General features: G+C 55.5%; 5 protein-coding genes across 8 annotated transcripts in view; 4 read left to right on the top strand and 1 right to left on the bottom strand.

The window, feature by feature from the left end:
• LOC147650243 (maestro heat-like repeat-containing protein family member 7) overlaps window positions 1–18,458 on the top strand; it is a 64,450-nt gene extending 45,992 nt beyond the window's left edge. The window contains exons 12-15 of one of the 3 annotated variants that reach the window (XM_086853471.1): window positions 9,475–9,576; window positions 9,969–10,071; window positions 17,750–17,806; window positions 18,100–18,458. In XM_086853471.1, the coding sequence (XP_086709597.1) occupies window positions 9,475–9,576; window positions 9,969–10,071; window positions 17,750–17,806; window positions 18,100–18,290 (453 nt within the window). In that variant the 3' untranslated portion in view covers window positions 18,291–18,458. Of the gene's footprint in view, window positions 1–8,859; window positions 9,037–9,160; window positions 9,577–9,968; window positions 10,072–17,749; window positions 17,807–18,099 lie in introns of those variants that run through there. The other 2 variants (XM_086853470.1, XM_086853472.1) reach the window with 2 other exon arrangements.
• The window catches only part of LOC147650241 (uncharacterized), a 293,456-nt gene that overhangs the window by 181,434 nt on the left and 89,338 nt on the right, over window positions 1–22,684 (bottom strand). The gene's annotated exons all lie outside the window — the stretch shown is intronic.
• LOC111943906 (uncharacterized) overlaps window positions 1–22,684 on the top strand; it is a 261,321-nt gene that overhangs the window by 176,318 nt on the left and 62,319 nt on the right. The gene's annotated exons all lie outside the window — the stretch shown is intronic.
• The window catches only part of LOC111944950 (uncharacterized), a 120,569-nt gene that overhangs the window by 55,505 nt on the left and 42,380 nt on the right, over window positions 1–22,684 (top strand). The gene's annotated exons all lie outside the window — the stretch shown is intronic.
• On the top strand, window positions 12,775–15,399 carry LOC147650244 (uncharacterized). The gene is made up of 4 exons (XM_086853406.1): window positions 12,775–13,388; window positions 13,676–13,740; window positions 13,832–13,977; window positions 15,396–15,399. Exons 1-4 carry the CDS (start codon window positions 13,250–13,252, stop codon window positions 15,397–15,399), a joined length of 354 nt encoding a protein of 117 aa, XP_086709532.1. The 5' UTR covers window positions 12,775–13,249.

Below are 22,684 nucleotides of genomic sequence, written 5' to 3'. Positions count from 1 at the left end.
CCAGCCTATCCTTACCATACCCAAGGACTTGTTTATCTTCTAGGCTGGTCAAGTTTGAGGGTCTGATACGGCCAAATTTTTCTGGCAGCTACAGCATTGTGACACAAGGAATGTAGGAATGTGCATTCTCCAAAAACCTATGGCACCTAGGAAGGCTTACGTTTGCTTCTTGTTGGTCGGTGGAGACACTGTTTTGAGCTCGTTGATTGCCTCAGTGGTATCTGGCTTTATCTGCCTTGCCACTTTACTCCCAGGTGTGGTGGCCTACAGCTGGCCTGGAGGCCCTACAGTTATAAATAATCCCAACTCTATAGCTGACATGTGGTTCATTACTAACTCCCTTGCTTATAAAACTCAACCAGTAACGTCCGTTGGAGAGCAGGCCCAGGCCGTTGGGGATTCAGGCCGCTATTGGCTGGTTGTCCGGGTGGCAGCTGGCTCAACCAATGAGGATTGGCCATGCGTGCCTTCTGATCTATATAAGCTGAAGAGGTCTCAATAAAGTTGGCTGTTGTGCGTGAGCTTTGGTGCATTTATTTCATGTCCTTGTCTCCAACATCAAAGTGGCACCCAGGAACTGGATCTCTCGGGCAGATCCCTTGATTTTGCTCTTCTTGATGGCAAAGTTTGCTTCCAGGAGAATCTGGATGATTTTTTCTCCTGTCTCCAATACTTGCATTGCTGTGTTCCCCCACACAATGATGTCATCGATGTACTGCCGATTCAGCCTTTTCCAGTGCAGCCTGGATCAGTCCATGGCAGATGGTGGGGCTGTGCTTCCACCCCTGGGGGCAGTCGGTTCCAGGTGTACTGCACTCCCCTCCAGGTGAAGGCAAACTGAGGCCTGCATTCTGCTGCCAGGGGAATGGAGAAAAATGCATTAGCAATGTCAATAGTGGCGTACCACTTCACTGCCTTGGACTCCAGCTCGTACTGGAGCTCCAGCATGTCCGGCACAGCAGCGCTCAGAGGTGGAGTCACTTCATTCAATGCACGATAGTCCACAGTCAATCTCCATTCTCTGTCAGACTTGCACATAGACCAGATAGGGCTGTTGAAGGGTGAGTGGGCCTTGCTGATCACCCCTTGACTTTTCAGCTCACAGATCATCTTTTCGATGGGGATCACGGAACCTCAATGTGTCTGATACTGCTGGCAATGCACCGTTGAGGTGGCAATTAGTACTAATTGTTCTTCAGCCTTCAAGAGTCTGACAGCAGAAGTATTTTCCGACAGCCCAGGCAAGGACTCTCAATTGCTTAATACCCTCTGCCTCCACAGCAGCGATTCCAAAAGCCCACCTGAATCCTTTTGTGTCTTTGAAATAACTACTTAAGAGGAAATCTATGCCCAGAATACTCGGGGCCTCTGGACCAGTCACAGGAGGGTGTTTCTTCCACTCTTTCCCAGTCAAATTCACCTCAGCTTCCAGCAGGATCAACTGCTGCGATCCCCCTGCCGCCCCAGCAATAGAAATGGGTTCTGCCCCCACAGGTCCCAATGGGATTAGAGTACACTGTTTCACCAGTGTTGACAAAAGCCTCATATTTCTATGGTTCTGATGTGCCAGGCCATGGGATCCACACAGCCCAAATGACACAATTTTCCCTGGCCTCCACCTGGCTAGAAGCAGGGCCTCTCTAGTCCTGGCTACTGTTCCCTCCCTGGATGTTTTATTCATCTATTCTGGATGTTCCTTTTAGGGGATCTAACATATCATCCTCCCTTTCTATTATACCTGGCAGCTTGGTCAGGGGAAGCTGGGGCTACATTCATTTTGGTGGAACTCCCTCTGTTAGTTTCCTCCCTTGGCTTGCATAGCCATGCTGCTAGGACAGAGGTGGGTTTTCCATTCCTCCTCCTCACGTCTTCCCCATGTTCACACAGGAAGAACCACAAGTCAGCTCGTGGGGTGTACTCCCTCTCCCTAGTTGGGGGATGTTGGGCTCTGATGTTGGGGCCTCTGGTTTGAACTGGTGCCACATGGGAACTGTTCTTCCTCATCTCCTTCCTCATCTTCTCTCGAAATTTTTCCTGGTCATCATTGAGACTCAAACACAGCAGAGACATGAATGTACATCAGGCCATGGACCATGGTCTCATAATTCCTAAATTTGCTTGGTACTGAGAAGAATGACAGATTTGTCTTTACAGACAAGCTGTGGGTCTGCTGGTAGATAAAACTAGCACTGAGAGATAAAAGAAGCAATGGGAAGGATTCCACCAATTGATGAATGGAAAAAAAGATATTTGCCTTTATGAACAAACTGTAGGTTTGCTGAGAAATGAAATTGGGTGTTGAAAGATGAGAGAAACAATGGGGGAAAAAACATAAATTCCATAAGAATTAAAAATTAAAAGAGATGTTTATATATTAGAGGGGAATCTTAGGTATCAGGTGTTCCAGGAAGTCTCTACCTCTCAAGTACCTTAGACAATGGGGAAAGAGAGAGGGAAATGTGGTCGGGAAATTAGGATAAAAAGGAGGCTGTGTCCTCCAAAAATTTGAGAGACCCCAGGAGTATGCCCCATGGCCTCTCCCTTTATTTGAAAAAGGTAAAAGGACTCCTCTGTCTCCTTTTTGGAAATAAACCTGGCATTTGTGGATTGATTTCCCTTACACACTGAAGCCTTAACATTCACTACAGAGGGGCTGGGCAGTGGCTGGAGCTGTGGGGATCGCTGTGATTGTGGTGCCTGGAGATGGGCACGAGGCTTCTCCCAGCCAGGAAGCACCGTCTGTGTCCTGCAGCCTGTGGGTTGCTGGCGGGATTGCTGAGGGCTCTGAGGCTCTCTCAATCCGGCTCCTCTGGAGCTCCATCGGGGCTGCGCCGCTGCCGGGCAGGTTGGCCGGGCTGGGGGAGACCAGAGGGGCTGGGGTGGAGGGAGGCCTGGAAGGAATGCGGTGCTGCAGAGGCCTTGATGGGACAAGGCAGTGGGAAGGCACAAGGGGCAGGTGTGAGGGAGGAGGTGGCAGGAGGCTCCAAGGGCACAGGAGGCCCCTGAGGGGCCGGGGTGGTGGAAGCCCTGAGGAATTGGGTGTCAGAGGCCACGAGCAGCCCCCGGGCAGTCACCTTGTTCCTGTCACCCGCTGCTCTGGTGCTTCCCCTGAGAGACTGCCATGCCTGCAGCAGAAGCCCTCGAGGCTGGGCCTCAGCAGCCCCGAGGTGCCCAGGCTGGGCTGGCTGGCGACAAGGAGGGCAAGGAGGCCCTGGCAGGGCACAGCCACTGGGTGCTGCCAGGGCAGCGGGCAGAGGCAGGGCTGGCGGCCAGCCCGGGCCCCCGCGCCTGCCCAGGCCACGGTGCTGAGACCGAGGCTCCCCTGACACAGAGCTCTGCGTCTGCACAGCTTCTGCCTCCATGGGGAGGGTGGTGATGTCTCCTCGAGCAGCGCTGCTGAGTCGCTGCTGCTGAAGCGGCTCTGGACAGAGCAGAAACGGCACCAGAGCGTGCACAGGAACAGCATCACCCTGAATGTCAGCACCTGCTCAATGAGGTGTCTGCACCAGCCGTGATGCCAAAAGGAGAGACACTGTGGCACCATTGCACATGGTTTGGCAAAAGGCTTCAGCAGAATTGGCCACAATGGTTTCTCTTGACTTGCCAGCCTCACAGCAATGCTTGGCAGCTGCAGCTGCAGCCTGTGCCCCTGACTGGCTTCAATGGCAGGGCTTGAGGGCAGACTCGCCTCCCAAGGCAGCAGCATTGGTGCCATTGCTGCAGGTGCTGTCCCTCGCCTCCATGCAGGTACCTTAAAGACACGTGATTGGTCTTACAAACTAAATCCTGGACTGGCTTAGAACAAAGGAATAATCAGCAGGCGCTGCTGCTAGAAGATCCTGCTTTATTCTTGCTGGAGGCCATCCCCTACCAATGCATGGCCCTCCATTATTCCTGGATCAGGTCTGGTGGACCTTTGACAACAAGTCTGTCCCGCGTGCATGTGACAGCACAAAACGGCAGGACATGTCAGCTTCCAGCACTTGTCTTGGCTGGCAGCATCTTCAGAGAGAGACACAGAACAGCTTCTCCTCCCAGAGTTATCCCTGGCCTCTGCACTTCCCCAGGTGTCTGCCTCGATGTTCACTGGGGACCTCCCTGTTTGTGGCCGTCCATTGCCGTGCTCAGCAGGCCGCCAGCTGTGTTTGCACATGAGCTGCCACAGGCAGACACACAGCAACTGCAGCAGATGCTGGGCCAATTCTTTTTTTTTCCAGACTGGAAGCACCACCCCTGTCCTGCCCTGCACTTGCTTTGTCCCACGCAAGCCCCATCCCAGTGCCTGGCGCTCGGCTCCCAGCCCCAGCTGGGCTCAGTGCTGGTGGCAGAGTCCCACTGTGCCAGTGTGTGCCAGCCTGGGGGCACAGGGAACAGCCCTCAGGACCACACTGGAGTGACCCTGCTGCTTCCTTTTCTTCCAGTACTGACCAATATGATGGACACCTATAGGTGTTTTATCAATTGTTGTTGTTATAATTTTCTTTCAGTACATTTATTATGTTACTGTTTCTAGATAGGTCCTTCTACTATAAATATATTTCACAGATTGTTCTTCTTATAAGGATTCTCATAATGTTTGGGAGAGACATATATAGTATTTAGCTAAGAAACTTAATAATACTGAATTTTATAAGGAGTAGTATTGAAATTATTTAAGAAATATGTCTTTCTGTGATTTTGCTTTCTTCATTTTTTTTTTAATCTTATTGCTTTAGCTTCTCTTAGTTCTAGTTAAGGATATCTTCTTTCTAATATAGTAAAATATTACGGTGAAGAACAGGGAGTAACTCAGGCTTAGACTTGGATGAATGTGTCACCGCTGTGGGAAGGAAAGCAGCTAAACCCGTGAAGTTTAAGTCAAAAGAGTATTGTTTTACCGAAAGGAGTCTTGGAAGTATTTTATAATGAGAGATATAAATCTAAATTTATAAATTAGATGTCTAAGAAAGAAATTAAAACAATCAAATAATAAATGGATTATCACAAGCAGAAAAAGCACATGTGGGAGGCTTGAAATGTCATCTGGAGGACAGCATGACAAAGATGATGATGATGATGATGATGACGACGATGATGATGATGACGATGACGATGAAGTAAGAGGGGATATCCCCCAATCTCTTCTCAAGATTACCATAAAAGAACATTGGATGACAATATTGCTTCACAGAAACGCTGCAAGAAGAAACATGATACACCTGTGTCTGGGGAAATCATAGGCTGATCTCAGCAAAAGGGGGATAAACGTTTACAGAAACTCCTGAAAGTCTTTGTTTTGCAGGCAAATAATGGTGAATAAATGACTGTTGGTCTCTGATACTGACCAGCATTGCAGTTAGGAATGTTACTTCAACAGCACCCAAGGTGTTGAAGTTTAAACTTTTGGGTCTCTCCTTTGATTCAGTTAATATGTTCTGTAGTTCATTGTTGTTGCTCTTCTAGAAATAAATTGCCCTTTTAAAAATAAAAATAAATTTAAAATAGAAATAAATTGCCTGGGGTTTACCACACCCCAGCTCTATTTGAAATTCTTTCAGACACAGGCAGCGTTTGCACAGTTTGCAGAGAGCCTGGGCCAGGGTTCCTTCCCCCTGTTCCAGACAAGGGTTGAGATCACTTAAAAAATCCCCTGGCAAGGGGATCAGTACAACCCAGAAGTGATATAAAGCACCAGCACAACAAAGTTCATTGGCAAGGTTCACTTTGCTGCTGATGAGATGGTTAAGACACACCTAGCACACCTAGGGATAAAAAGCAACAATAAACTAAACCCAGTCCATCCAAACAGAAATGAAGTGAGAACTTTCCGTGTGTGTTGAGTACATGTGTGTGTTCAAATGTGTGTGACAAAGGCAATACGGCCAAAAAAGCTTAATAGCACTGAAACTGAGCAGGCCTTAAACTTCACTTCTACCTTAAGATTTAAGCAAGGAACAACACTTAACAGCAGTTAGCTTATCATAGAACTGACTGAGATATCCAAGGTACTTAAACACCCAAGAGAACAGCATTTCTCCCCCCTTTGCCAGAGCACAGGTACACGTGTGTGTATGTTGGAACTCTGGACACAGAGAATTCCATGCTTTCTGTGCTGACAGGCACAGACTCACAAGAAAACACCGTGTTTGACCTGAGGCCATGGAAAAGGCTTCCAAAATTAATAGATAGAACTGAAACTGTAAATGTGTAGTTTAAGCAGAAGTGTGTTATATTCCTTATATAAGAAAATTTAGACTTTAAGGTTTTAGAATATAATAATATGTATGCAAAAGACAGAGGGTTTAGGGCCTTAACCTGCCCTGTTCATTCTTCCTTCTTTTTCATGGTTTTGGATGGTATTGGGTGACTGGGCAGTAAAGTATGCACTGCGGAACACAGGTGTTTGGTTATTGGGCTATAAGTGAAAATAAGTTACTTGGCATTTCATTTTTGAGCAAGCTGACACTTAAAACACCTTGAAGAGATACTTCACTCTCCATTTTGCAGCTTGTTAGCCTAGTGTACCTAGCTCCTCACTGTCTGTAAAGATGTAATACAGATAAGGAAGAAGAAACAACTGAGCTCAAACAAGAAAACAGTCTCTCTCTCATTCTCTCTCTCTCTCTCTCTCTCTCTTTCGTTATCTTGGTGCTGAGGAAAAGAGCTGAGCTATCAGTATCGCATCCCGACATGTGCACACAGCCAGAAAGAGTCAGAGCAGTGTCCCTGGGAGAAATTCCCCTCAGAGGCAATCAAATGCTTACTTTGGTTGATTTTGCATCTTCCCAAGGCTTGAGCCACGAGCAGTGTGGGGACCAGCCCCGGATCTGTCCTTGTTTGGGGCTCCTCCGAGTGCAGCAAGCAGGAGAGATCCTGGCTTGGAGAGGCCCTGAGGCTCCGAGGGAGCTCGCTGGGCACTGCTGGGGCCCAGGAGAACTGCAAGGGGCTTGTTTGGGACCGCTGCTTTTGAGTCACAAGAGGTGGGCTTTAGTCATACCAGTGTTTCATCCTGGCCATAGATTGGCTCAGCAACTTTCTCTGCAAGTGTGAGAGCAGGGATGTTGTGCCACTCAGGCAAGAGAAATAGTTCCCAAGACTGTTCTTAAGGTAGCCAAGAGCTCATCAGACATCAGCAGTTCCTGGAAGCAGACAGTGTTTCTGATAAAGCCCAGCAGAGCTGAGCCAGGGGCTGTTCATCAAGGCCCAGGCCTAAGGACCATTTCTCAGATCTCAGAGTGGCCTGGAAACAGGCTGGAGGCGATGGTGGTAGTGCAGCAGTGCCCGGCTGCTGGCATTTCCAGCCAGGAGCTGCTGAGAGGCTTTGGGAGGGCAGGGAGCAGCCCAGGGTGAGTGCTGAGGACAGGCAGGAGGCCACCAAAGGGACACCGGAGCAAGCTGTGTGACAGAGCCCAGAGACAAGTCCCAGAGAAAGGCTGCCCTGTTCCACACCAAGACAGGGCCTCTCACAGCCCCAGAAAACATAAAGTCTTTTGGCTTTTCCCTTGAGTGGGAGATGAAGTCAAAAGCCAAGGGATTCTGCTCACTTCCGTCTTTGCCTGGCCTGCTCCTGTGCTCCCAGCACCACATCTGGCCTGCTGCAGAGCCTGTACTCTCCCCACATAGAGGAGCCTGGCCTCCACCAGTAGCACAGCCCTGGAAAATAGGAAATCTCTGCTTTGGTCCTGGGAATGGGACCTACTGCATAAGAGGAGACTGTGCCTAGAAATGGCTGCCTGAAGGATGGTGTGGTTCCTGTTTCCAAGCAATCTTAATGCCTCCCCTCAGGGTCCTAGGACTACAAGCGCAAGGAGGAGTTAGGGCCAAGGGAACATTTGCCATCTGGGCAGTGCAGAAGGATCTGCAGTACAAGTCCTTGGATTTAGGAAAGCAGAAGTTTGTGAGTAACCCCATGCACTGCCTTGCACTATGGAGTTTATATTAACAAGATAAATGGATTCATGAAGTGTTAAAAATGAAGTTAGCATTTTGACAACTAGGTCCCTTGAGTTAATAACAGTTTAATTAAAAATGAGTACAATTTAGTAAATTGAATAGTAATCTGGTATAAAAGAATACAGTTTAGTAAAAGAATACAATTTAGTAAAAAATTATGATTTATATATATAATTTGCCAGTAATGAAGTATGATAAAAGCATAAGCAAAACCGACTGGGGTACAGGGAGGGCTTGTTACCCCGACCTCACGTATATGGATGCTAAATCTAAACCACAGTGCCTGTACAAATTACAGGCCGCCTGGCTCCTCGGGCTGCCTGAGAAAATAGCCTGGGAAAAATATGAGAAGGAATTAAAACAATTCTCAGAGATACTAAACAGCCTTGCAGGTGTTGTTTTGCAGTCTTGTTTTCTCTTGCGGGAGAAGGCCAGGGGGGTGATGGGCCACCCTGACCAATGATGGTGATGTAGCACTTTGTTAACCAATAAGAGTTTCTTTTCTGTATCTTTCACGTACCAGTCTATAAAACAGGCCTGAAGTAATAAACCAGAGAATTCTCGTGTTGTAACTCCCTTGAGAGTCCATTGTCGTTCTTTATCGCCGTTCCCAATCGGAGGGACACACGTACAAAACCAATGGGGGTACAGAGGCTTCAGAGTGCAGGGAGAGGCGTCGCTTGGCACTCAGAGGCCTTGTGGCGCTCGGCAAGAATTCCTCCATGGTGAGAAGGGGGCAGCGGCTGCCGGCGTGGGGCTGGGGAAGGCAGTGGCTTGCGCTTGGCTGGCTTTTGGGCACTGAGGCAGCTGCTGCCAGCTCTCCTGCCTCCTGCCTCTTGCCTCCTGCCCCAGGCCTTTGGCACAGGCCTTTGGCCTCTGGGCCCTGTGGCAGCAGGGTGGCATTTCACACACTTGTGTTCCACACAGGCCAAAAGAATGTGGGGCCTGCATGAAAGGCTCGTGGAGCTCCTGGGGGAAAATGACAGCCATGTGCTTGGGATGAGCATCGCTCTCCTCAGCCGTTTGTTCCTGTACAATGGTGGCCCGATAACCATCCCCCTCGGCCTGCAGCTGGCTGAGGCGCTCCTGCCGCTCTTTGACAATGTAAGGCTCTGTGTCTCCAGCCATGGCTGCTGCCTGGGCACTGTGCCCTGGGCATTTGCAGGCCTGTGCCCAGGTGGGCCTGAAGCAGCTGATGCTGAGGTCTTTATTTCTTCCTTTCGTACAGGACGATAGCCAGGTGCAGCTGTGCTCCATGTTCATCTTTCGAGAGATGATGGATTTTCTACCAAAGGAGGGAAAAAAGGCCTTGAAGTCCCACGTGCAGCAGAGCCTGCTCCCACTCTCCTTGCACTGCCATGACGAGAACCAGCGCGTGGTTGATGTGAGGACTCGGCAGCTGCCGTGGCTCCCTGGCAGGGCGCTCGGCTGCCTCCTGCTCTGCTGCCTTGCAGGCTGCAGCTCCCTCCTGGTCTTGGCCCAGGGACGTGGGTCCTGTGCCCTGGGCTGTGGTGCCATCTCTGGGTCTCTGCTGCTCTCCAGGCCTCCCGGGAAACGCTGCTCTGTTCCGCCCGATTCCTGAAGAGGAAGGATCTCCAGCAGATGCTGCGGGTGGATCAGACCTGGAGGTTCGGCGAGGGCCTGGTAAGGGCGGGCTGGAAGCCCCAGCCCCAGGCTGGAGAAGCTCAGTGTGTGTGGCTGGCAGCTGTGCCCTGCCCAGTGCCGCACCCAGGGCCGCCAGCCTGTGCCCCACACGCTGCTCCCTTCCCTGGGCCCCGCGGGCTCTACTCCAGCCCCCTGTGGCCCCGAGCCGTGTGCCCATGGAGCCCCGGCACCGCTGCTCTGTCGGGCAGGCCAGCACCGCGGCTCCCCGGGCAGCAGCCGGCCCTCTGCCCCCTCCAGAGCCCGGCGCCAGCGGCTGCTGCCCGGTGCCTCAGGGCTGGGCGGGCACGGGAGGCCGGGGCTGGCCGCAGGCAGCAGTGCCCGGCCGAGGGGCAGAGCCCGCACCAACCCTTCCCTCCCGCCGCTCTCTGCAGCTGGCACAGGACAGGAGCCGAGCGGCTGAGCACCTGCACCGGGCCCTGCTGTACCTGGACAGCCCACAGGAGTCCCTGCGAGCGGCGGCCATCAGGTTCATTGGTGAGCCACGAACCGGGCTGGGCTCCCTCCCTGCCCCGCCGCAGCTCGGCCCCAGCCCCGGCTGCTGCCCCGGCCCTGGAGCCCCGGCTGCCCTCGGGGCTGCTGCTGCCGGCCTCTGGCAGCCGGGCCCTTGGGCTGAGTCAGGATGCGGCAAGGGCCGGGGCTGAGCCCTGCCGGGGCAGGAGGCCGTGTGGCCCCAGGGCTGGCAGCGCCGCTGGCAGGGAGCTGTGCTGCTGGGACCCTGACAGGCTCTGTGTTCCCAGGGATGGCCGGGTGGCACCTCCGGGGGAACAAACGAGAGCTCCAGAGCATCTGTCAGAGTGAGTGAGGGCAGCGGGCTGCCAGCCCCGGCTGCCAAGGAGAGCTGCAATCCCTGCCCCGGCTGCCCAGGGCTCTGCTCCCTGTGCGGACCAGGCCTGGTGTGGCCAGGGCACACACAGAGATTTCAGGGGCACGAGTGCCAATAGTGTCCAGTGGCTTTGGGCTGATCCCTTTGGTCCCTGCTCCCTCCTGGCCATGGCCAGAGCCACCTGGGTTGGCCCTTGCACGGGGCTCTCCTCGGGTCCCTGCAGATGCAGATCTGACCATGGCTCTGTTCCTCTCTCTTGCAGCCCTTGATGACAAGGCACAGGACATCAGCCCTGCCATCAGAATGCTGGCTCTGGAAACAGCCTTTGTCCCCCGGGCAGCTCAAGGCTCCATCTTGCAGAAGTGGCAAGATGGATTCCGCAGGGCACGCAAGAACCGCCCTTGTCTGTGGGCCCGTGGCTGGCTGTGCTGCTGGAGCTCTGAGGAGAGCTGAATTGAGAGGCTCTCTGTCTGCCGGGGCCATCTGAGCCGGGCAGGATTTTTCTTTAGGATTTTTTTTTATTCCTTCTTCGTTGTTCTTTATAGTATAGAAATATAGAATTAGAAATATATAGAATATAGGTATAGAATTATATATAGAAATATAGAATGTGTTCTCATAACCAGTGTCTCAGGTGCTTTCTCTGGTGCCCAGTGCGCAGGGCATAGGGGGAGAGGGGAAAAGGGTACTTGTGCTCAGCAAGCTGCCCAGGTGTGCAGTGGGGAAGGGAAAATGGCCAGAAGGCCCTCGGCCTTGGGTGGTTATGCTGAAGCCTTAACGCTGCCCACAGAGGAGCTGGGCAGGGGCTGGAGTTGTGGGGATCGCTGTGATTGTGGTGCCTGGAGATGGGCATGAGGCTTCTCCCAGCCAGGAAGCACCGTCTGTGTCCTGCAGCCCGTGGGTTGCTGGCGGGATTGCTGAGGGCTCTGAGGCTCTCTCAATCCGGCTCCTCTGGAGCTCCATCGGGGCTGCGCCGCTGCCGGGCAGGTTGGCCGGGCTGGGGGAGACCAGAGGGGCTGGGGTGGAGGGACGCCTGGAAGGAATGCGGTGCTGCAGAGGCCTTGATGGGACAAGGCAGTGGGAAGGCACAAGGGGCAGGTGTGAGGGAGGAGGTGGCAGGAGGCTCCAAGGGCACAGGAGGCCCCTGTGGGGCCGGGGTGGTGGAAGCCCTGAGGAATTGGGTGTCAGAGGCCACGAGCAGCCCCCGGGCAGTCACCTTGTTCCTGTCACCCGCTGCTCTGGTGCTTCCCCTGAGAGACTGCCATGCCTGCAGCAGAAGCCCTCGAGGCTGGGCCTCAGCAGCCCCGAGGTGCCCAGGCTGGGCTGTCTCGGGACAAGGAGGGCAAGGAGGCCCTGGCAGGGCACAGCCACTGGGTGCTGCCAGGGCAACGGGCAGAGGCAGGGCTGGCGGCCAGCCCGGGCCCCCGCGCCTGCCCAGGCCACGGTGCTGAGACCGAGGCTCCCCTGACACAGAGCTCTGTGTCTGCACAGCTTCTGCCTCCATGGGGAGGGTGGTGATGTCTCCTCGAGCAGCGCTGCTGAGTCGCTGCTGCTGAAGCGGCTCTGGACAGAGCAGAAACGGCACCAGAGCGTGCACAGGAACAGCCCTCAGGGCTGGGCTGGAGTGGCCAAGATGCCTCCTTCTCTTGCAGGAATAACAGAGATGGTGGACACAGTCCCTTCAGTATATATGTTCTATAGGCTGTAGTTAGGTTCTTTATTGCAATTGCTATAGAGGTCCTTTCATTGTAAATACATTTTATAGATTGTTGCTATGAAGATTCTTATAACATAAATACATTCTGTAGTTCATTGGTGGTGGTGGTGCTGTTGTGTAAATAAATTGTCCTTGTTTGTCACAGGCTGTCTGTCTTTGCATTTGCTTTGGGCACAGGCAGCATTTGCACAGCTGTGGTTTCCCCTTGCCCTGGGTTCCTGAGGCTGGAGGTCCCTGGGGGTGCTGGCACAGCCACCCTGGGGCTGGGGTCCCCGTGCACAGGGGGGAACCACTGGTGGCACTCCCGGCACTGGGCACCGCTCGTGTTCCTGGGCTGCTGCAGAGCGGTGTCCCCAAGAGCAAAGCTGTCACCAGCAGAGAGGGGGCTCTGACAGGAGCAGCCCCTGCAGCAATGCAAAGCAGGCAGGAAACCTCCTGCCACCCTTCCTGCTGCAGCCACAGGTTTGAGCTGTTCCTAAAGATCCTGTTGGGCTGTCTGAGACACTTGGGCCAAGGCATTGCTTCCAAGCTGGGCCACTTTGGCCGGGCTGGGTGGAGCCCCAGGGCAGGGGGCAGCGTGTGCAACGGCCCTTGGTGACACGGTGCAGCATGGTAACCGTGGAATGGAACGGGACAGGGTGTCCAAGGGCCCTTTGTGACATGGGGTGACATTAGTGTTGGTGGTGACACAGCCACACCACAGTGCCTGGTGCACGTGACAGGGCAGGACGGGACAGAGTGGTGCTGTGAGGAGCCCCCGCACGGCACACTCACTCCTTGCTGACCCAGAGCCTTTCTGAGGCGTTACTCCTGCAGGTCACCTCGAGGCCAGACCACAGCACTCGGTGACCTGCAGCCTTCCCGAGGCTTCACTTCTGGTGAGGTGAAGCACCACACTTCTCAGGTGTGCTCGAGCCCAGACCGTGGCATTTCCTCACCGCGGTCCTTGACGACGAGTCTCCTGTCCTTGTGGCACGAGCCCCTGAGACCCAAGTGCAGGACTGGCTGTCCTGCAGCCTTGCCAAGACTTCACTCCTGCAGGTGCCTTCCAGGCACAGCTGCAGGACTTGCCAACTCAGACCTTTTCTGAGCCACCTCTGCTGCAAGTAGCCATGAATCCAGGCAGTGATGTTGAGCAGAGACCTCCGAGTGTCCCCAAGATGACCTGGGTGAAGGAGGAGAAAGAAGGCCCTGGGACTGCCCCAGCACAGCAGCCTGGAGAGCTGGAGCAATTCCAGCCACCGCAGCAGGGTGAGCGGCAGACCTGGGCCTGCAGCCAGCTTGGCCTCGCCCCATCCCATCCCATCCCATCCCATCCCATCCCATCCCATCCCATCCCATCCCATCCCATCCCATCCCATCCCCCGGGGACACGTCCATGGACAGGACAGAAGTGGGGCTGGGTCAGACGCCCTGGAACTGTACTCTGTGCCCTGGGGCCTCCTGGGGCTGTCCCTGCCTGGGGAGTGCAGGGCTGGGCTGTGTTCTCCGGCCTTTCCTGCAGCCCCTCAGCTCAAGCTGCTCTCTCTCTTTGCCAGGAGCAGCCATGGAGCGCACTCGAGAGCAGGAACGCAGCCGTGGCCTCTTCCGCACAACAGCGCAGGTACCTGCAGCCATCCCCTCTCCTGCTCAGCCCAGCACCACGCTTGGAGCACTCCATGCAGTGTCGCTCATTTCTTGCCCTTCTGCTGCAGATGATTTGCAAATTCATGAAGAGAATTCGGGAGGAAGAGACCAGTGCCATGGGCACTGTGGTCAGAGCATACTCTCCCATCTTCAAAACCAAGGCCAGTGCTGCCCTGCTGGACATGCTTGTGGAGGAGGGTTCTTCCAGTCCAAAGCAAGTAAGCAGCCTGTGGCCTGGCTTCGATCCTCCCAGGAATTGCTTGGCCACGCCAGCTGCTCACTGTGAGCCTTTGAGGCCGTGGCAGTGCGGTGGGAAGGGAAGCACTTCTCTGGGAAGCTGGGCACATTACTCCTGCTGGCAGCTTTCCAAGTTTCCCTGTGCCTTCTCCAGGTGCTCCCCATGGTGAGGTTCATCTACCAGTGGCTCAAGGCTAATGAGTTTCCTGAGTACAATCTGTACAGGCCCCTTCTGGATATGACAGAGGCACAGCCTGCTGACGTGGTGATGGCTCTCCTGCGTGTGGCCCCATGGTGTGACAGGTACAGGGCCCACGTGCCCAGAGGGCTCAGGGCATCCCCCTGCACACCTGGCCCAGGTGTCTGACAAACAGAGGATTCCGGGGCCCTGTGGCTCCTCCCTTTGTCAGCCCTGGCACAGCAGCCCCCGAGCCTGCTGCCCTCAGGGGCCAGTCCCCACAGGGCTGGGCTGCCACAGAGGGGCAGTGGGCAGAGGCAGGGCTGGCAGCCAGCTCAGCTCCCTGCTGCTGCCCAGGCCATGGTGATGTGTCCCAGACCCCCCTGACACAGAACTCTGTCCCCACAGAGCTGCTACCACCATGTGGAAGAGCATCATGTGCTCGTGCAGGGCTGCAGAGCCGGCCATGCTGATACTCCTGGATGTGCTGGGCACCTGGCCAGAGCTCAGCATGTGCACCTCCGACGGGGACCACACGGCTGTCCTTGCCCTGGCTGTGAGTTTCTGCAGCTGACCTTTGCTCACCCCAAGGTCACCTCTCCCTCAGGTCTCCATCCTCCCTCCTCCCATGGCATCTCCCTGCCTCAGGCACTGGGCTCCAACCTGGCCTAGGAGCAGCTCCAGGACCACCAGGCCGGCTGCTGTCCCTACATCTCCACTGGCCTCTCCCTGCCATGCTCGGGCCCTGCCACATGGACACCTGGGCACTGAGCGCTGACTCGGGCTGCTCTGTCCTTCACAGGCAACTGTGGTGATATGGAAGATGCTCCAGCTGCCCTGTGTCCCACATGCAGTGACAGTGTATTTCCCCCGTCTCTTGGTGCATCTGCTCTTGCAAGTGCTGTTCAGCACATTGGATATGCCAGAGAAGGTCGATACTTTCTGGAAGAGATGCCAGCAGCAACACGGCCTTGCCATCAGCCCCAACAGGTGCTCCATGCCAGTCCTCCTGTCCCTGCCATGTCCCCAGGGCAGCAGCCCGTGCTCCCAGCATCACCTGGGCTTTGCTGTGCACACAGGTTTGCAGTGCAGACCCTGAAGGCCCTGCTCTGCCGACTGCACTATGAGGATGTGGTGGCAGCAGTGGAAGACGAGTGTGGCTGGGACACGCTGCTGTGTGCTGGCACGCACCACTGTGCTGTGGGTGTGCTGGCCAGGTGAGCTGCCACCAAACAGCGCTTGTGCCCCGTGCCTGGGGTGCCCCACACAGTCCCCGTGGTCAGGGGCCAGAGGGCCTTGTCACCAAGGGATGGCCAAGGACACTGCACAAGCCTGGGAGAGGAGGGTGCCCAAGGGCAGCTTGGCCCCCAAAGGACCCCAGGTCCCCTTGCAGGGTGGTGGAGAAGGGCCAAGCTCCTCCTGGGAGTCAGTCCATGGAGAGGTTTGTCCCGCTGGCTCAGGGTCTTGGTTCCTTTTTCCTCCCGTCAGAGCAATGCGTCACGTGTCCCTACCCTTGTGTTCTGCGATTGCATTCTACCTGCTCGGGCTGCTCAGCAAAGACACGGCACACGGGGATTTGGCCACCATGGCGTTCCTTGTGGAGGTGAGCCTGAAGGGCAGCGCTGTCTCGCTGAGCTGTCTCCCAGCTCTCTGCCCTCTCGGTGCCGCAGCCGCCCGGGACGGTGCCCACGCCCTGTGCTGCTGCCTGGGCCCAGCCCTGTGCGCTGCTGCCCCATCACCGGCCTGTGCCCTTCAGATGTTGGAGTGCCTGGACTCGAGTGAATACCGTGACAGCGTCCTGGAGATCACATCAAACAAACTGCAGAGCGAGTGCAGGGAGAGGCGTCGCTTGGCACTCAGAGGCCTTGTGGTGCTCGGCAAGAATTCCTCCATGGTGAGAAGGGGGCAGCGGCTGCCGGCATGGGGCTGGGGAAGGCAGTGGCTTGCGCTTGGCTGGCCTTTGGCCACTGAGGCAGCTGCTGCCAGCTCTCCTGCCTCCTGCCTCTTGCCTCCTGCCCCAGGCCTTTGGCACAGGCCTTTGGCCTCTGGGCCCTGTGGCAGCAGGGTGGCATTTCACACACTTGTGTTCCACACAGGCCAAAAGAATGTGGGGCCTGCATGAAAGGCTCGTGGAGCTCCTGGGGGAAAATGACAGCCATGTGCTTGGGATGAGCATCGCTCTCCTCAGCCGTTTGTTCCTGTACAATGGTGGCCCGATAACCATCCCCCTCGGCCTGCAGCTGGCTGAGGCGCTCCTGCCGCTCTTTGACAATGTAAGGCTCTGTGTCTCCAGCCATGGCTGCTGCCTGGGCACTGTGCCCTGGGCATTTGCAGGCCTGTGCCCAGGTGGGCCTGAAGCAGCTGATGCTGAGGTCTTTATTTCTTCCTTTCGTACAGGACGATAGCCAGGTGCAGCTGTGCTCCATGTTCATCTTTCGAGAGATGATGGATTTTCTACCAAAGGAGGGAAAAAAGGCCTTGAAGTCCCACGTGCAGCAGAGCCTGCTCCCACTCTCCTTGCACTGCCATGACGAGAACCAGCGCGTGGTTGATGTGAGGACTCGGCAGCTGCCGTGGCTCCCTGGCAGGGCGCTCGGCTGCCTCCTGCTCTGCTGCCTTGCAGGCTGCAGCTCCCTCCTGGTCTTGGCCCAGGGACGTGGGTCCTGTGCCCTGGGCTGTGGTGCCATCTCTGGGTCTCTGCTGCTCTCCAGGCCTCCCGGGAAACGCTGCTCTGTTCCGCCCGATTCCTGAAGAGGAAGGATCTCCAGCAGATGCTGCGGGTGGATCAGACCTGGAGGTTCGGCGAGGGCCTGGTAAGGGCGGGCTGGAAGCCCCAGCCCCAGGCTGGAGAAGCTCAGTGTGTGCGGCTGGCAGCTGTGCCCTGCCCAGTGCCGCACCCAGGGCCGCCAGCCTGTGCCCCACACGCTGCTCCCTTCCCTGGGCCCCGCGGGCTCTACTCCAGCCCCCTGTGGCCCCGAGCCGTGTGCCCATGGAGCCCCGGCACCGCTGCTCTGTCGGGCAGGCCAGCACCGCGGCTCCCCGGGCAGCAGCCGGCCCTCTGCCCCCTCCAGAGCCCGGCGCCAGCGGCTGCTGCCCGGTGCCTCAGGGCTGGGCGGGCACGGGAGGCCGGGGCTGGCCGCAGGCAGCAGTGCCCGGCCGAGGGGCAGAGCCCGCACCAACCCTTCCCTCCCGCCGCTCTCTGCAGCTGGCACAGGACAGGAGCCGAGCGGCTGAGCACCTGCACCGGGTCCTGCTGTACCTGGACAGCCCGCAGGAGTCCCTGCGAGCGGCGGCCATCAGGTTCATTGGTGAGCCACGAACCGGGCTGGGCTCCCTCCCTGCCCCGCCGCAGCTCGGCCCCAGCCCCGGCTGCTGCCCCGGCCCTGGAGCCCCGGCTGCCCTCGGGGCTGCTGCTGCCGGCCTCTGGCAGCCGGGCCCTTGGGCTGAGTCAGGATGCGGCAAGGGCCGGGGCTGAGCCCTGCCGGGGCAGGAGGCCGTGTGGCCCCAGGGCTGGCAGCGCCGCTGGCAGGGAGCTTTGCTGCTGGGACCCTGACAGGCTCTGTGTTCCCAGGGATGGCCGGGCAGCACCTCCGGGGGAACAAACGAGAGCTCCAGAGCATCTGTCAGGGTGAGTGAGGGCAGCGGGCTGCCAGCCCCGGCTGCCAAGGGGAGCTGCAATCCCTGCCCCGGCTGCCGAGGGCTCTGCTCCCTGTGCGGACCAGGCCTGGTGTGGCCAGGGCACACACAGAGATTTCAGGGGCACGAGTGCCAATAGTGTCCAGTGGCTTTGGGCTGATCCCTTTGGTCCCTGCTCCCTCCTGGCCATGGCCAGAGCCACCTGCGTTGGCCCTTGCACGGGGCTCTCCTCGGGTCCCTGCAGATCCAGATCTGACCATGGAGATCTGTTCCTCTCTCTTGCAGCCCTTGATGACAAGGCACAGGACATCAGCCCTGCCATCAGAAGGCTGGCTCTGGAAACAGCCTTTGTCCTCCAGGCAGCTCCAGGCTCCATCTTACAGAGGTGGCAAGATGGATTCCGCAGGGCACGCAAGAACCGCCCTTGTCTGTGGGCCCGTGGCTGGCTGTGCTGCTGGAGCTCTGAGGAGAGCTGATTTGAGAGGCTCTCTGTCTGCCGGGGCCATCTGAGCCGGGCAGGATTTTTCTTTAAGATGTTTTTTTTTTTCCTTCTTCTTTTTTGTTCTTTAATATAGAAATATAGAAATAGAAATATATAGAATAGATACAGAATTATATATAGAAATATAGAATGTGTTCTCATACCCAGTGTCTCAGGTGCTTTCTCTGGTGCCCAGTGTGTGCAGGGCATAGGGGGAGAGGGGAAAAGGGTGCTTGTGCTCAGCAAGCCGCCCAGGCGTGCAGTGGGGAAGGGAAAATGGCCAGAAGGCCCTCGGCCTTTGGTGCTTCTGCTGAAGCCTTAACGCTGCCCACAGAGGAGCTGGGCAGGGGCTGGAGCTGTGGGGATCGCTGTGATTGTGGTGCCTGGAGATGGGCATGAGGCTTCTCCCAGCCAGGAAGCGCCGTCTGTGTCCTCCAGCCTGTGGGTTGCTGGCGGGATTGCTGAGGGCTCCGAGGCTCTCTCTATTCGGTTCCTCCGGAGCTCCCCAGAAGGGAGCCCTGGGGCCTCTGAGCCTGGGCTCAGGCTCCAGGAAGCCTTGGGGACAGTCTGGGCTGTGTGGGTACCCCAAGGTGCTGCAGGCTCGGCCTCAGCTGCAGGGTGCCAGTGTTGCACGGCTGCTGTGTCCCCATGGACAGGGTTTGCTTTGGAGCCTGTGCTTGTGGTGGCACAGGGAGCTCCGGACTGAGCTGGGCACGGACCCGCAGCCCAGCCCTGCCATCCTTGCAGCTGCTTTGGGCTGGGGGCCGGAGCAAGGGGAGCCCTGGGATCTGCCCCTGACAGATCCCTTCAGACTGCACAAGGAAATGCTGGTGCTGGTGGCAACCCTGCCCAGGGCAGGCTTGATTCCTTTCATTTTATCCCTCAACACCAGAGTGCATTTAGTTCCTCTCCAGGGATAACACAAAATTCCCTGCTGGTGCCCATGAAGCTGCAGCCCCTCCCGGGCTCACCCCTGCCCCAGCTCTGGGGTCCTGAGCACAGAAGGAGCTGGAGCTGTTGGAGGCAAGGCAGTGGAGGCCCCAGAGATGCTGCAGGCTGGAGCCCCTCTGCTCTGAGGAAAGGCTGAGAGAGCTGGGGCTGCTCAGCCAGGAGGAGAGAAGACCTTGAGGAGGCTTCACTGCGGCCTCCCTGGCTGGGGGCTGGACATGGGGGTGTTCCTGAACACTCATGAATCTCAGCCCAGCCCTCTCCTCAAGCAGAAAATAGAAAGAAAAAAATATTAAATGGACAAAGAAAAGGGGGAAGTGTGTTTATTTGTGTATCAAGAACTTGGGGTGAAAAAATTAGCCAGGTGTCCTCAGATCCTTTGTGTGATGCAATGGATAGGTACAATAAATCCAGTGGAATCCCAGTGTTTCCTTGGCTGAGGACAGCCAGCTGCCCCTGATGGGGACACCAGCCCAGGAGGCTCCAGGGCTTTCTGGGATTTGGGAGCATTTTTCCTCCAGCTTGTTTTCCTGCTGACAGGTGCACAGCTTCCAGGCCACTTCCACTCTCCCAGGCAAGGCATCAGAGGGGTTTAATGCAAGCTGTGATAAAATGTCTCTGTCTTTCCTCACAGCTATAAACTAACCAAGGAAAGCCGTACTCCTGGTAAAAATCACTGGATCACTTTGGACTTCAGGCTTTAATTTTTACCAAGCTTTGATTTTCATCAGGATTTAATTTTACTCAGATCATCTGACTTTCAGGACATACATTAATCTTTCATTTTCATCAGTGAAAAGCTGTCTGATTGGTAAAAACCCATTGGTGAAAGCTCAATGGGTTCTGGTTAGGGTGGTGGGCCTGAGCTTTGTGGGTGTCTCACTGCATTCCCTGGCTTGGACAAGCTGCTCTTGGTCCAAGTGTCCCGAGCCAGAAGCCTGATGAGGAGAAAGGCATATGGGAAAACAAGTTTCAATAAAACCTTTGAGCTCTTGTTAGAAATGTTGGGAAGAGATGCTGACTATTCCTTGCTCACCAGGTAAAGCTAAGGAGTTTTTAAGCATGGAGCTGAGAATAGCAGATTGGCTGGAGAAGAGGGTGATGCCCAGACGTGCACACTGCCCACCAAGGCAGGAGAGGACTGTGCCCTCACACCCCATGAGACAGCCCTGGTGGTTGTGCTGACCCTGTGCCAGGATTCCCTGGGGCTGCTCTGCCTGAGCCCCCCTCAGCTGGCTGTGCTTGTCCTGCCTCCCTCCTCCTGTGGTTGTGCTCCCAGAGGGGTGTTTGTGAGGGGCTGTTGGAAAAGCAGATTAATGAGCGAGACATTGAGAATTAAACCAATCCAAATCCACACAGTAAATAGGGCTGCTGTCAAGTGCTGTTCCCGAGGGAGATAATATCCCTTCCCCCTTAATTTCTTAGTAAATCCATTATGATTAATGTTATTACAGTGGGAACACTGTTATTATAAATACATGGGTGATGGCAGAGCTGCAGCATTAATAACACTGGGTATTACTTAACTTATTAGCTGCTGGTTTTGGTAGGACTCTTACCCTGCTGCATTAAGCTGAGCCTTGCATTGCAGCCTTCTCTGGGCTGTCTCTGCTGCAAGGACACAAAGTGAGAAGCATCTCCTTCCTTCTGGCCAAAAGCCACCCCCCCCACCCCCCGTGGCACTGGCACTCAGCTGAGCTCCCAGTGGGTTGGTGGCACCTGTGGAAAGCCTGGGACACTGCTGATGGAGTCTTGTGGTGTTGGAGACTAGCAACAAGTGAAGGAGGGAATGGAAGCAGGACCTGGCACCTCCAGGTGAACCTCAGCCCTTGGGGACCAGGGGACATGAGAGGACACTGCAGCCCATGGGGACCTGACACCCTGAAAACTCAGCTTCTGAGCTTGCTAACATAGTTTTCTAATGACTTTCCTAGGACAGTAACTGTAAACATAGATATGTGTACATTCTTTCTGTTACACGTCTTCTGATGGGCATTTCTCATGGCCAGTGCAGTGAGAAAGTGTTATCCTGAGCATCCAATCCCTGGCCATGGTAAGAAGCCAATAAATCCTGGGAGGAAAAATAAACTCTGCTCTTTCTTCACCACACCTCAACCTGTGTCCGCGTGATCTATTGATCTTCAGCGGTAACAGGGACCAGGGCCAGCTTGGCAATATTCTTGTCCCTCCTTGTGGCCTCACGGCGTCAGAGCTTCTCTGAAGGATTTTCCAACACCTTTTTTGCTGTATTTCATAGATCTGTGGAATCATTAAGGTTGGAAAAGTGCTCTATGATCATTGACTGCCAGCTGTTCTCCCAGCACTGCTAAACTAAACCATGTTCCCAAGTGCCACATCAACAGGGGTTTGAAATTCCTCCAGGGATGGAGGATCCACCACTGCCCTGGGCAGCTGTTCCAGTGTTTGACAGCCCTTTCCATGAAGAAATTTTCCCTAACATCCAACCTAAACTTCCTCTGGTGTAACTGGAGGCCCTACTCCTTTTGTCACTTGTTGGGAGAAAAGCCTGACTCCCACCTGGCTCCACTCTCCTGCAGGAATGGAATCAGCAGGAGCCCTCCTTAGCTGGGGGGTGGCTCTGCCTTTTGCTGCTCCTGCCTTAGCGCCCTGCCCCTGCTCCCCAGGGACCCCAGGTGCTGCAGAGGGCCCTTCCCCTCCTCCATCCCCATCCCCTGCTGCTCCTCACACAAGCAGGCTGCACGGCTCTTTTTCATCCCTTCAAATTAACACCTACTTAAAATTCCAAAGCAAATACATTTTTAATTTCCTTAATTAAAATGATTTCCTCGTTAGAGCTGAATAATGGGATTTGAAGCACTGAAGTAATGGGGTGTGCCAGGCTGCATGGGAGCTGAGGCACTGGTGAGCACAGTGAGGTCTTGGGAGTGATGGGATCATGTCCCACCTTAGGGAGCCAGAATGAGCCAGAGCTCAGCATCCTTTGCACCTCTAGGGAGTAAAATTCAGCCAAGTGGCAGCTTAAAATGATATCCCAGCAGTCACTGGTTTTCCAAAGGTTGAGGGTGATGGATTGCTCCCACTGCCTCCCCTACAGCCCAAAATGACACCCAAAGGGCATGCTGAGGGGGCTGGCCCCTTCTCACTGTGGGGGGCTTTGGGGGGGATCAGGGTCTGGGGTGAATGTGGAGGAAAATCATACCAGGACCCCAAGATGAGATGGGGTGACCTCCTCTCCGTGTGCTGCTTTAGCCCAAGATGCCTGTGCCCAGAATAACTCTGGGGTTTGGCTTTGCAGGGGTTTCTCAGCCTGGAAGTTGTGTCGGTGGGATACCAGAGAGCCGTGTGCTGGGGCTCTGGTGAACATGTGACAGGGGAGGAAAAGGGAGAATACATGATGATAATGAGTTAAAATGCATTTAACGAGCTCCTGCTGCCCTTACACACCCCAGTGCTGGGGCT

This window comes from Cyanistes caeruleus, chromosome 16 (genome assembly GCF_971803275.1).
Source record: "Cyanistes caeruleus chromosome 16, bCyaCae1.hap1.1, whole genome shotgun sequence".
NCBI classification, from domain to species: Eukaryota; Metazoa; Chordata; class Aves; order Passeriformes; family Paridae; genus Cyanistes; species Cyanistes caeruleus.
Note: the sequence above shows the minus strand (reverse complement) of the source record. Positions and strands in the feature narration are given on the sequence as shown.

Excerpts from the sequence above, each read along its gene's own strand:
- LOC147650244 (XM_086853406.1), top strand. The coding sequence starts at position 13,250 with ATGAATCCAGGCAGTGATGTTGAGCAGAGACCTCCGAGTGTCCCCAAG. Across the intron at positions 13,389-13,675 it reads ATTCCAGCCACCGCAGCAGG|GAGCAGCCATGGAGCGCACT; the intron begins GTGAGCGGCAGA and ends TCTCTTTGCCAG. Across the intron at positions 13,741-13,831 it reads TCTTCCGCACAACAGCGCAG|ATGATTTGCAAATTCATGAA; the intron begins GTACCTGCAGCC and ends CTTCTGCTGCAG.